At 35.4% G+C, this 14,877-nt stretch overlaps 1 protein-coding gene across 2 annotated transcripts in view; it reads right to left on the bottom strand.

Annotated features, from left to right (window-relative positions):
• JAM2 (junctional adhesion molecule 2) overlaps positions 1 to 14,877 on the bottom strand; it is a 132,117-nt gene that overhangs the window by 23,349 nt on the left and 93,891 nt on the right. For both annotated transcript variants that reach the window (XM_044670260.1, XM_044670262.1), the window contains exons 3-5: positions 9,233 to 9,340; positions 6,670 to 6,822; positions 5,106 to 5,308 (exon numbers count right to left, since the gene is read on the bottom strand). In XM_044670260.1, coding sequence (XP_044526195.1) covers positions 5,106 to 5,308; positions 6,670 to 6,822; positions 9,233 to 9,340 — 464 coding nt within the window. The remainder of the gene's footprint in view (positions 1 to 5,105; positions 5,309 to 6,669; positions 6,823 to 9,232; positions 9,341 to 14,877) is intronic.

The following is a 14,877-nucleotide window of genomic DNA, read 5'->3' as shown; positions in this document are numbered from 1 at the left end:
TCTCTAGTATCCAAGGAATCTTTGGTTAAGTTATTAAATTCTCTGTGATCTGATGAGTTTGCATTTTTCAAAGGAACAATTTAACTCTAGAGTTAAAGGAATTAGTACCAAATAATCTGCCAGGGAGTTCTGTAAGTACTAGGCCAATTTAATTCAGTGTTTTTATTATTTATTTTAATGAAACAACATTGAAAAGAGAAGACTAAAAAGATCAATTGAGAAACAGAGAAAGATTTTGAGTAAAATTTTAATATGATTTTCCTAGATGCCTTAATTCCTTGGGAAATTTTGTTGGCCATAACTGAGGAAGGGAGAAAGGAAACACAGGTTGCTATCTTGTTTAATCTCAATGCAATAAAGCAGTACTTTTAGTCTGCCCTAGTTAATTCTCTTTCTCATTCCCCACATAGTCTAAGCCATTTCATCTTTTTTCAAGTTGTCCACTGTACCCTCCAAAGCATCTCTAACATGTATTGTCTTCTCTCAAGTCATACTTGAAAGGCATCCTTCTAGTCTAGTGTGGCCTTTATCATCTCTCTTTTTTTAAAATTTTGAATATTTTCCTATAGTTATGTTTCATGTCCTTTCCCTCTCCCCCAAGGTCCCCTTCCCACCGTAGCTGACGCACAATTCCAGTGGGTTTTACATGTATCATTGATTAAGACCTAATTCTATATTATTGATAGTTGGACTAGAGTTATTGTTTAGCATCTACACTTTATCATCTCTTCATGAGACTACTGTAATAGATTCCTAATTAGTCTCCCTGACTCAAAATATTTCTCCACTAAAATCTATCCATGAAGTGATTTCCTTCTCTTTACTTTTTTCTTTATTTTCTTATTTTTTATTAAATTCAATTTTATATTTTTAGTTCCATATTCTCTTTTTCTCTCCCTCCCCCAGTCATGAAGAAAGCAAGAAAAACCCAAATGTATCACAAATTGTAATTACTTTTGCAAGAAGTCATTTTGGACCAGGATGATTGCTTCTTGCAAAAGTATTTCCAAAATATATATAAACATATATGCATATATTCATATATACACATATATAATATATCCTTAAACAGAACAAGTTTCTGCATTAGCCATGCCAAAACAAGAAAAAAGAAAAGAAAAGAAGGAAAAGAAAGGAAAATGTGTTTCAATATTCACTCTAAATCCATTGAGTTTCTCTCTGATGGTTAATAGCATTTTCCATCATAAGTCCTTTGGAACTGTGGTTTGTCATTGCATTGATCAGTTAAAAAGTTTTTCAAAGATGTCTGACTTTACAATATTGATTTTATTATATAAATTATTTTCTTCATTGTTCTCTCTTCACTTTGAATCAGTTCATGCAAGTGTTCCCAATTTCTCTGAAACCATTCCCTTGATTATTTTATATAGCACAATAGCATTTGATCACTTTCATATACTGTATCTTGTTCAGTCATTTCCCAGTTGATGAGTACTCAGTTTGCCCCCACATAAAGAGTTGCTATTAATTTTTGCCTATATGGGGCCTTTTTCTTCTGCTTTGATATCTTTGAGGATATAGTAGCTGTATTACTGGGTAAAAGATAGGCACAGTTTAATAACTTTTGGTTATAGTTCCAAATTTCTTTCCAGAATGATTGGACTAGTTCACAATTCTAACAGTAAAATGCATGTAAGTACAGGTTTTCTTACTTCCCATCTAACATTTGTCATTTTTCTTTTTGGTCAATTTGATGGTTATGAGGTAGTACCTCAAAATCGTTTTAATTTGCATTTCTCCAATTATTGAGAACATTTTTTCATATGGCTATTTAAAACTTGGATTTCTTTTTCTGAAAACTGCTTGTTCATATCTTTTGATCATTTATTAGTTGGGAAATGACTCTTAAGCTCTTGTGACAATCTTAATGAGGTGGAGGAGCAGAGATTTAGTTCCCTTCTCCCCTCATTTTCTCCTTTCTCTCCTTACACTTACTATAGACATTTCCCTTAGTAGAATGTAAGTTCCCTGAGGGCAGGGATACTTCATTTTTGTCTTTTTTCCTTGGCACCTTAAACATTGCCTAGCATATAGTAGGGGCTTAATAAATGCTTGTCCATTTATTGATTTAGTGATAATCCTTAAGGCAGGGGTCGGCAATCTTTTTGGCCGCGAGAGCCATAAAAGCCACATTTTTTAAAATGTAATTTCATGAGAGCCATACAGTGCTCACAGTATGTGCTCCTGTAACAGCACCTGAAAAAAAATTGACTTTATGACTCCTGCAGAAGAAAAAGCCATATCTGGCCCTCAAAAGAGCCAGATAGGGCTCGAGAGCCATACGTTGCTGACCCCTGACTTAAGGGATGCAGAAACTGAGTGATCATAATAGGTTGCCATTATAACACTTTGTTGGTTAGGTCCTCAATCTTGCAAATCTATAATGCTACCTTGTTGATTTTTTCAGACTGTAGCAACTTTTTCATCATGCAGGTTCTTCACTTTAGCAGAGAACTGAAGCAGGCCCATAGTCAGTTAATCAATCAGTTAGACTTAATAAATATTAAGCACTTACTACCTAGTAGGTATATTATATAGTAGTAACCAAGCACTGTGCTAATGCTGTTCATGAATGAAACCAGGGAGGTACCATTACCCTGGAGACCATCTTGTTTTCTTGTTCTACATGATAAATTGACAAAAATTATCAGGAGTTTGGTTTGTTCCTTTCCCCCCCACTTTCTAGTGCTTCCATGTCCCTCTTTCTCTTATTAATTTTTTAATGGTAAAGAAAAAGGAAAATGGAGAATGGTAGTCTTGGCTTATTTCAACCCCATAGGGATGTTGTTCTCTTTCTCAAAATAGGCAGTCTACTCCGAGAATAGCCACCATAAATTCATGGTCATAGATAATTAACAATATAAATTAGAAGGGCTGCTAGGAAGCACAGTGGATAGAGAACCAGATCTAGAGTCAGGAAGACTTGGCTTCAAATATAGCCACAGATACTTCTTAGCTGTGTAACCTTAGGCAAGTCATTTAATCCTGATTGTCTAGCCCTTGCTGCATTTCTGTTTTGGAATTGACATTGACAGAACTGGGAGAACACTTTACATAATAACAGCAATAATGGATGATGATTATCTATGAAAACTTGTCTTAGCAATGCACTGATCTGGGATAATCCTGAAAGACTTATTATGACAGGTAATGCTATCCACCTTCCGAGAATGAACTGTTGGAGTCATCTTTCATATCAGTGTATTTATGGTTTTATTTTGGGGTTTTGGTTGTGTATGACTTTGTTCTTACAACAATGACCAACATGGAAGAGTGTTTTGCATTACAATAAAAAATTAAAAAGGGGGCAACTGGATGGCTCAGTGGAGTGAGAGCCAGGCCTAGAGACAGGAGGTCCTAGGTTCAAGTCTGGCCTCAGACACTTCCCAGCTGTGTGACCCTGGGCAAGTCACTTGACCCCCATTGCCTACCCAAGACGGAAGGTAAGGGTTTTAAAAAAAATTAAAAAAAAAAAAGAATTGACACTGACAGAAGGTAAGGAAGAGTTTTAAAAACCAAAAAATCCCAATCAGTATAAATTAGAATAAAACAAGAAAATGGTCTTTATTACCAGTTATGAGTAGTGAGAAGAAAGTCACTATATACACATTAATCATGTTGTATAGATTTTATAAAACATACATTGCCTCTGTTGTCTATTATTTAATTATATAACGAATTTCTATAATTGTTCATTCCTTTGATATCATAAGATCTTTCAAGAGCAGAAGCTATCCGTGGAAAATACATTTACATGCTTTTGTGTTCTACCACCTGCTTTGAGAAGAAATAAATTGAAAAAGTAAATATAGCAAGGTGTGACTGCAGTTTTTTCCTCTCCCACAAATATCTGCATAAAAACTGTTGGACCTGCTGACTGCCCCTGCTGACTTTTGAAAGTGATGAGGGCAAGGTCTTAGTAACAAGCATCTTTTTAGTTTGCTTTAAGCTTTTAACAGATTAATGATCCAAAATTTAGTTTCTAATTACAAATACCTATTTCATGAAAAGAAATTGAAAGGAAGCTGAATTTTTTAAGGACTTAACATTTTTGCTCTAGTGTTTTAAAAATAATAAAATTGTTCTAAATATTTAATTTTCTGTGGAATAGACATTTAAAAATTAATGTTTAATGTTACTTTAAAAATGAACTTTAAATTTGATGTTCCTTTATATCCCTCAGAAAATCTCACAAATGTGGAAGTGAAAGAAGTTTACTAACAGATTATTTTCAAGTGTCTTGTTTCCTTTTAGATCACCTAGAGATTCCCATAAACCACATTCTTGTAATGATCAACTCCCATGTGTCCTTCAAAAGCAGAATTTCATGTATTATAGACAAATGTGAATTATGTGTATAGGATAGAATAGATAATACCAAAAAAAGTAGTCTATGACATTCACTGATTGGACAGTGAGTGATCAGAATATCTTTGAGAATATTCAAGTATTGCTTGGTAACTAATAAGAGAGTCTATGCTTTCTCTATTTTTGCAGATAAGGAATAGAATAGCAGAAGTCTGTGTCCCATTTCCTTAAAATTCTCATTGTAAGAATTTGTGGACCCTGCCCTAACCTATCACACACTCAGCTTTACATCCCTCTTTCTCCCCACCCATAGCAAGTCTCCTCCTCATTCTTGCTCATTTTGGTCTGTAACAAACTCACATTGCATTTTTCTTACTGTCCCTCCTGCTGCCAGTATCCAGGCAACAGGCAGTCTTTTTTCTCCATAATTTTAGCTCTAGCATTTGTAACAGTCATTTATTTTTAGAGGTGTGTGATAGGGACAAGGGTGGTGCTGGACCTCTGAAACTGGTAGGAAACTCTTAGTATGGAAAATCTCTCCACCAAGGCAAATTGGTGATTCCTCTGCAACTAGGTCTTAAGAAAGTTTTATGGTGCAACGGGAGATTCCAATGACTTATTCATGGCCACACAATTGTTATGTAAGAGAGTAGGTCTTCTTGATTTCCAAGGATGGCTTTCTGTCCACTAAGTTATGCAAATGGCTATACATGATAATAAATAGGTTTGTATTCTTTTAAGCATTTTACTAATTTATGTCAACAAAATAATCTTACCAGAGTTCCAGTTTTTCTATTCATTGTGTAAGAGATGTTGGCGATTTTGTGGCCACTTTTGGGATTTTCTAGTAAATGAACACCATTCTTGAACCAAGTGTACTCAGGAGCTGGAAAACCTTGTTTGTCTTGACATTTTAGTTCCACTACAGTTCCACTCAGAGCTGAGCTAGGGACTTCACATAATGGAACACCAGGTGCCACTAAACAACAAATGACATATGGTATTGATTTTATAAAGTAAATGCAAATTTCTGTTGTCAGGCAAAAATATACTTATCTGTAACACATTCTTTTGTTTTTCAAGAGATATTCCTCCATTCAATGTTATGCTCACACTTAAAGAACTCTGTGAGTAACTTTTATTATTATCATTATTATTGTCCAGACAAAAGATTAAGTCCAATCCACCCCATTTTGAAGACATTTTGGAAACTAGGTTGGGTAGCTCCATTGGGTGGAGATGTTTAGTTCTAACCTGGACCACAGGGGCCTACAGGATAAATTATGTCTTAGCTAAAGCTTAAAACCAACTTTAAAATCAAAGAAAACCCCAGAATTGGCCAAATCTCCTGATAGACCCCTGGATAAGAATTCCCCTGGGTCAGGTGGTTTTTTGAGCTAATTATAGAATTTTCCAGTGTCTAGGCAACTCTAAGACTAAAAGGTACAGATCTGCATTGGTAATAGTAAGAATAATAACATTTATACAGCACATAAGGTTTGCAAAGTTCTTTTTTGTATATTATCTCTTTTGACTCTCATAACCCTATGAGGTAGGTCTTATTTATTATCAGTCCCATTTTACAGCTGTGGAAATTAAATCATAAATCCTGTCAAAAACAAAAAGATAGTCATATAATATTAGAACACAAAAGAACCGTAGGGATATCATTTAGTCAAATATTGTCCTTTTTACTAGTGAAGAATTCGAATTGCTCAGTCATGGTTAAATGACTTTGCTAGTTAAGTGACAGAGCCAAGTATTCAGGAACTCTGAAATATAATCTTATCAACTATGTCGCAGTGCCTCTTTTCAAATATCCTTCATCACTTTTGCCTTGTAATTATGCCACATTGTTGGAAAAGATATGTTTATCTCATTCAATGTGTACAAGTGAAATGATGGAAAAAGCACTGAACTGAATCAGAAAGCCTGGGCATTCATCCCAGCTCTGCGGCAAACTCTGTGTGATCTAGGACACATTATCTTTCTGGGCCTCTAGCCAAGGATTCTTAACCTCATTTGTATCATAGATCCTTTTGATAGTCTAATTAAACCTATGGATCCCTTTTCAGAATAATATACTTAAAAGCATAAAATTTAATGAATAATACTACATAGAAAACCAATTAAATATCAAAATGTGAAAAAGAGTACACATACACAGAAGTCCTACCATTGAGAGCTATTTCTTTATTTATTATTATTTCACCTTCTATAGTATTCTGCATAGAAATGGAGGATAAAAAGCTGACATGCTTAAAAATTTTTTTAAGAGAATTCATGGCAACATATTCATATATTAGAATACTACTAAATGAAAAAAAATTAATTCTTTACCTAATACTTCCAGAGTAATAATGTCCTCTTCTAAGTTTTGGCCTTGGTCAGATGGTACGCTAACTTCACAGCGATACTGTCCAGCATCATTTCTCGTCACGTTTTTAATTCTGATGCTAAAATTGAGCATCTCAGCTCGATCCTTAAAATCACCTTCAAACAAAAAGAGATAATAATATCATAAAAATATGAGTAAAATACCAAAAATGAAATAATAAACATACTGCCTAAATGCTTATCATTAAATGCTTTTAATGAATCCTTTTACAATTCAATTTTATTTTTAGTTCTGAATTTTCTCCCTTTTTCCTCCCCCTTTCCCTCCCCACTGAGAAAACAAGGAAAAAAAACCTCATACAATGTATAGTCACATAAAGCAAATTCTTCCATTGGACATATCAAAAGAAACAAAAGAAGTAAAGAAAAAATATCACAATCTGTACTGTGAGCCCACCAGTGCTCTGTCAGGTGGTGAATAGCATGTTTCATCTTGAGACCTTTGGAATTATAGTTGATCGTTATGTTTGTCAGTTACAAAGCCTTTCTAAGTTTATTATCTTTCCAATATTTTTGTTATTGTATAAATAATTCTCCTGGTTTCACTTACTTCCCTTTGCATTAGTTCAAACAACTATTCCTAGGTTTTTCTGAAATTATCCTTTTCATAAATTTCTTATAGTACAAGAGTATACCATTATAATCACATACCATAACTTTTTTAAAAATATATTTTTATTTACTTCATCAAATATTTCCTAATTACATGTAAAATTTTTAAAATCTTCATTTAAAAAAAATTTGAGTTCCTAATTCTTTCCCTTCCTATGTTGCTTGCCTCTTCAAAGAATTGGTTTGGAGTGGGAGGGAGAGAATTCTCATTTTTAAAGAAATATTTCCTTAAGTGAATTTTTTTGTATCTCTTTTTCCATTTGGCCAATTCAGCTTTTTAAGAAGGTCTTTTCTACAAATACTCCTGTGTCTTTCAATATTCCCTGGTAGGAGGTTTCAGCAGACCAGTGCTGGATTCAGTAACTATTAGTCTGATTCAGAGTCTGAACTACAGGCTCCTTTTTGGTTTAGGACTGCTACCCTGGTTAGTCTACTGAAGGCTTACACACTGAGCTAAAGGCTAAAACCTAGTCATAGCTCTGTTTCTGAGATCAGAGCAACAGTTACATTTCCAGGATTTGTTTCTTGCTCAGTATACAGTTAATGGCCAACGCTGGATTTCTATCCCAGAAATTCTCTTTCTGTGCTTGTGTCCTCTCTTGACCCTCTTTCACTTACACAGGTCTGAAACATATTTTTACAACACTTTATCCTCAGTGTCTAAGTCCTCTCTGTCTTTCCTCCTTAAGTAGCCCTGGGCTAGAAAGAAAATTCATTGTGACTTTTTCCCCTGATCAGAATTCAATCTAGAGTACTTTCTAAATTGTTGTGGGAAAAAAGAGCTAGGATTGTTTCCCCTTACTCCACCATCTTTCATTTTTATGAATCTTTTATAAATTGCCCCCAGTAAAGACATTATGTCACATGAGTTACCCTGGGTTCTTACAGACCTTTAAGGATGGTCCCCAGGTGAAAATTTGGAGTGGCTTTGTCCCTCCTGGACAGTCTCTGGAAATGTGGTTTGAAAGGTGGAGCAGCAGAATATAATTTCTGCTTAGTCTTCCTTATCAATAACCAACTAACATTTTTATAGCAGTTCAGCATTCCCAAAGCACTTTGTAAATATTATCTCATTTGATTCTCACAACAATCCTAGGAGAGAGGTGCTATTATTTATCCCATTCCACAGAAGAGGAAACTGAGGCATATAGCAAGTAAATTGTATGTCCGGTATTACATAGCTTTGACATAAATTAGTAAAAAGTGTCACAAATTAGTATAGTTTGCAGATATGAGATTCCAAAATCTAAAGGTCTCATCTTTACTGTATCACATTCAATTGTATTCTCAATTTAAATTTCAGATTCTGTGAGAAATTAAGGTGGCCTTATTGAATAAGGTGACTATAATATTGGATCATCAATTTGACTTCAATATTATTATTAAAAAAAGAAGCCCTCATTCCTATTACTATTATCATATGTCCTCAGAACACTGCTAGAATAAGTGTTTTTTTCTGTAAGACCATAATCCCCTCATCCCCATGGAAGTAGGTACTTATTTCAAACTTTGGGCATTATCACTAATGCAGCAGACTTCTTATAGTATATAAGGGACAGAAATGATGTCATTATTGCTGAAACACTCTATTTCCTACTAAAAAATTATATTTTATTATGGTCTTTTGGGGAGTCACAGAGCTTCTAAGTCAATTGGAAATGGTATTGTGTATTGAAGGACTCAAATGAGAAAGGAGGACTTAAGAGACACAAATGACTAATTTTATTTCTACAAATCATATGTTTTCAACCATTGCCTTTACAGTTTCATGGAAATTTTCTCACGTGTTTTAGAAAATTAGCTAAGCTTTCTTTTTGTTAATTGATAAATTATGACTATATGTAATGTTTCATCATTTCCCTTCCCACTAACCCACAAATTTATAACTTTTTACCTTGAAAAGCTTGCTGATAATAGACAAAGGAGACACTGGATCCAAGTTTCTTCCATTCTAATCTTGAAGGAGATGTTTTCTTTTGGTACTTACAGGATAAAATTGCTTCTAGGAAAAGAAAAATACAATAAATTTTTTTTTACTATTCTTTCTCACTATTCCTTCTTCCTGATAGTAGAACACTCCCTTTATACTATTTTCTCAATTTGTACTTGATTACACCAATCACTGAACCCCAAAGGAACTTCCTGCTAAGATGTTTGAACAGAGGCAGACAACCCACCTTCTCTACATTTACTGAGAAGAAAATGTAGACAAATCTAAAAATAATAACAGACCAAATAATAAACAAAGAATAAATGGAGAAAATACAGTAACTTCATTAACTGCAGAAGTTATCCAGAAACTACAGGCAATAGAAAAGTCAATCTGTCAGTAAAATTCTATGCAAACAAGATGGAGACCTCCAAATATGATCAGAGATAAATGTAGGATTCAATGTTCTATGTTCAAAAGCAAAAAGAGTCTAGCTCCTACAGAAAGTCCCAGAATGGTTGTAAAATCATAATGTGACCCTTTGAAATTAGTAGAAGCAGCAGAGCCAATTTTGACTATCACTGAGATAGAAACTCTCCAGAACCAGAGGCTATGAGGCACTTAGCAATCTATCCTGAAATGCTATAATGGACCCTGAAGAACCAGCATGCCAAACCACAAAAATTCAGAAAGACATAAACCTCCTAGTACTTTCAACATAGATTATAGAGGCAGAAGTCAGTAAAGGAACCCTGATGACTTAGGAGAAGACCAAAGAGGACTAAAACAAAATTTATCCAAAACCCCAATTCAAGAACTAATGCTAAAGAGATATAAACAGGAGAAACAGATCAAAGGTACAGATAACCAAAAGTCAAACATAGAAGATAGTATCTCCACAATAGCTACAAGAAAAAACTCAAAGCAAAGTGTAGATTTTCCCCAAGGATTACATGAATATCTAGAAGAAAATGGGTAAGAGATTTTTAAAAATGAAATTAAAGCTCTACAGGAAAGAATTGGAAAACAATAAATAATTTAAATAGAAAGTGGTAAACTAATTTACCAAAGTAATAGACTACTAAAATTTATAATAGACCAAACAGAAACCACGAAATAGCAAGAAAAATAAAAAAAAATGGAAAATATGCAATATCTTTTAAAAAATAGTTCAAAGAAAGATAATTTAAGAACAATTGGACTTCAAGTCACATGAGCAACAATATGACAGACTAGACATTTTCTCTAGTCCTATGTGCTCTCAGATTTCTCCAAAGCAGAAATTATGCACGAAGGCTAAAGCAACTTCAGCTGTCTCCATGTTCTAGGACACTTAGAATCTAGAAGAAGGTTAAAAAACTCCAACAAAAATGAAAAACCAAAAATCAAGGACCTTAGGCCAAACTTGGTGATTCTAACCTCATTCATTACTCCTCTCCCACATCCCAGTTATTGGGGAATATATAGATTGTAATCATAATTGAATGTAAATGAGATGAATTTGCCTGTAAAACAGAAGCAGAGTGAATGAAAAAACAGAATCCTACCACATGTTGTTTACAAGAAACAAGTTTGAGGCAGAAAGAGTAAAGGTAAGTGGCTGGAGTAGTGTCTATTGGGCTTCAACTGAGATTTTAAAAAAAGTAGGAGTAGCAATCATGATCTCAGACAAAGCTAAAGCAAAAATCAATCTGATTAAAAGAGATAAGGAAGGCGATTATATCTTGATAAAAGGTATTATAGACAGTGAAATAATATCTGTACTTAACATATATTTACTAAATGGTATAGTATCTAGATTTTTAAAGGAGAAACTAAAGGTCTTAAGGAGAAAATAAACCAGTGAAACTATTATAGTGGGGGACTTCAACCTTTCCCTGTCAGAACTAGATAAATCTAACCAAAAATCAAATAAGAAAGAAGTAAAGGAACTGAATGAAATTTTAGAAAAGGTAGATTAAATAGTTATCTGGAGAAAATCAGAAAGGGATAAAAAGGAATATACCTATTTTTCAGTAGCATTTGGTACATATACAAAAATTGACCATGTACTAGACCATAAAAACTTCACAACAAAATGCATAAAAATAGAAATAATAAATGCAGTTTTTTCAGACCACAATGCAATAAAAATTATAATCAATGGCTTCATGGTTCATAGAAAGGCAAATTAAAAATTAACTGAAAACTAAATAATCTAATTCTTCAAAATGGTTGGGTCAAAGAACAAATCATACAAACAATCACTGATTTCACTGAAGAGAATGACAATGAGGAGATAACATATCAAAATTTATGGGATACAGCCAAGTAGTACTCAGGGGAAATTTTATATCCCTGAATACTTATATCAATAAAATAGAAAAAACCCAGATCAATGAATTGGGCATGCAACTTAAAAAACTAGGGAAAAAAATCAAATTCAAAGTCCCCAATTAAAGATTAAATTGGAAATCATTAGAATCAAAGGAGAAAATAAAATTGAAATTAAAAGAAAGTATTAAACTAATAAATAAGACTATGAGTTGGTTATATGAAAAAACAAATAAAATAGATAGAGCATGGGTTAATTTGGTTAAATAAAGGAAAGACAAGAATCAAATTATCAGTATCAAAAATGAAAAGAGTGATTTCACCTTCAATGAAGAGGAAATTAAGGCAATCATTAGGAGCTATTTCACTCAATTATGTGACAGTAAATCTAATAATTTAGGTGAAGTAAATGAATATTTACAAAAATATAAATTGCCAAGATTAACAAAAGAGTTAAATAGAATACTTAAATAATCCCATCTCAGAAAAAGAAACCAAATAAGCTAAAAACAAACTTTCTAAGAAAAAAATCCTCAGGGCCAGATGGATTCACAGGTGAATTCTATCAAACATTTAAAGAACAATTAATCCCAATACTATACAAACTATTTTGCAAAATAAGCAGAGAAGGAATCCTACCAAATTATTTTTATGACACAAATATGGTGCTAATACCAGGAAGACCAAAAACAGAGGAAGAAAGTTACTGACCAATTTCCTTAATGAACATTGATGCAAAAATCTTAAATACAGACTTCTGGTTAAGATGGCAGCAGAGTAAGGAGCAGCTGCGCGATCTCTCCTAACCAAAGCATACAGGACTCCTCAAGGGGACATAAAAACGAATCCAGATGAACAAAGGAACCCCACAACAGGGCGCAGCATTGAAGGTACATGGAATCGGGGCATTTCCACGCTATAAAGGGGTGAAACAGCTCTCACTAAAACACGAGAGGAAGAAGCCTATCCAATCCCCCCACCCCCCACCCCCCACACCAGGCACAGTGCCAAGGCCAACGCACAAGAGTGAAAACAGGATTGGGGCAACCAGTAAATCACTAGCAGCCCCAGGGCTTCTACCAGAGAGCTGCAAGACATGGGACCCCAAGTGGTTGGGGGGTGCGCACGGACTTTTCCCAGTGTCTACCTGGGTGAAAACATTGCCCTAGGTGTGGACAAAGATCTAATGCAGGGACTTTCCCCAGAGTCTGCGTGGGTGAAGGCATTGCCCTAGGTGAGGACACAGACCTTAAACGCAGGGACTTTCCCAAGCATCTACACAGGTGAAGGCATTGCCCTAGGCATGGACAAAGATCTCCAACGCAGGGACTTTCCCGAGCGTCTACACGGGTGAAGGCATTGCCCTAGGCGCGGACAAAGATCTTGAACGCAGGGACTTTCCCGAGCGTCTGCGTGGGTGAAGGCAGTGCCCTAGGCGTGGACAAAGATCTCGAGCCCAGGCTTGGACCTTGAGTGGGGACCCGGTGCAGACGGGAGCGCAGCTGTGGAAGCAGCTCCAAGACTGCTGAAGGAGCCTCGGGCAGAGGGGCAGACTGGGGACTACCAGGAGGCTTGACCCTAAGGACAAGAAGACCGGAGCCCTCGGGAGCTTAGAAAGTGCAGGCAGACCCTGAGTGTGAAGACAAAGCTGAAAAGGTGCGGGGCTAACAATGGGAAGCCGAGAACCCCAGAAGAAAAAGATTATCAAGAAAAACTCTGGAAAACTCGACAACTTTTACGCAGAGAAAATCCAGACAACAGAGGAGGACAAACAAGTATCTAAACCTTCCCAAAACAATGAAAACTGGTCACAAGCTGATGAAGAGTTCAAAAATGAGATGTTGAGGAAGATGGAAGAGATCTGGCAAGAAAATAACAGCTTAAAAGGCAGAATTTCACAATTGGAAAGTGAGGCAAGTCAACTGAAGACCAGAAATGACCAGATTGAAAAGGAAAACCAGTCCCTAAAGGCTAGAATTGAGCAATTAGAAGCCAATGATCTCTCAAGACAACAAGAACAAATAAAACAAAGTCAAAAGACTGATAAAATAGAAGGAAACATGAGATATCTCAATGAGAAAGTGACAGACAAAGAAATCAGGCTAGAAGAGACAATTTGAGAATCATTGGTCTTCCAGAAAAAGCAGAAATTAATAGAAACTTGGACTCCATACTTAAAGAAATTATTCAGGAAAATTGCCCTGAAGTCCTACAACAAGAGGGCAATATAGACATTGAAAGGATCCATAGATCACCCTCTACACTGGACCCAGAAAAGTCAACACCTAGGAATATAATAGCCAAATTCAAGAGCTTTCAAGTAAAAGAAAAAATCTTACAAGAAGCCAGAAAGAGACAATTCAAATATCAAGGGGCACCAATCAGGATGACACAGAATCTGGCAGCCTCCACGCTAAAAGACTGCAAGGCTTGGAATATGATATTCAGAAAGGCAAGAGAGCTGGGCCTTCAGCCACGGATCAACTACCCATCGAAACTGACTATATACTTCCAGGGGAAAGTATGAGCATTCAACAAAATTGAAGATTTCCAAGTTTTTGCACAAAAGAGACCAGGACTAAGTGGAAAGTTTGATACCCAACCACAAAAATCAAGAGAAACATGAAAAGGTAAATAAGAAACAGAGGGAAAAGAAAGAAAACTCATAATTTTTTAAATTTGCTTCTTTAAGGGCTTAAATAAGATCTAATTATCTGTATTACTATGTGGAGAAATGCTATGTATAATTCTCTGTAGTGAACTCTAATGACTATTATAATATTCACTATTATAGCAACCAGAAGAATAATTCATAGGGAGAGGACAGGATACTGAATGGTCTAAGATGACATGGGGGGTGGGAAAGAGGTGGGGGAATAGTAGGGGACACCAAGAAAAATCTGAGTAAATAAGAAAAATAGGATATTCTATTACACACAAAGAGGGCATGGGAAGGGGAGGGGATAAATACTACCATAAGAAGGAGAGGAAGACAGCATTAAGAGGGAATAATCAAACCTTACTCTCAGTGTAATCAACCTAGAGAGGGAAGAGTAGCTTTATTATCCATTGGGATAAAAAACTCTATCTAACCCTACGAGAAAGTCAGAAGGGATAAACCAAAGGGAGCAGGGGATTGGGGAGGTCAAAAAACAGTGGGGAGAAGAAGGAGGAGGGAATTCATTAGGCCTTTAAAAAACAAAAAGAGGGGAATAATAAGGGAGGGGGAAGAAAGGGAAGTCAATCAAGGGAGGGGATAAGGGATACCAGCTCAAAGCAAACCACTGGTTTAAAAG

Source organism: Gracilinanus agilis, chromosome 3 (genome assembly GCF_016433145.1).
Source record: "Gracilinanus agilis isolate LMUSP501 chromosome 3, AgileGrace, whole genome shotgun sequence".
Lineage (NCBI taxonomy): Eukaryota > Metazoa > Chordata > Mammalia > Didelphimorphia > Didelphidae > Gracilinanus > Gracilinanus agilis.
Note: the sequence above shows the minus strand (reverse complement) of the source record. Positions and strands in the feature narration are given on the sequence as shown.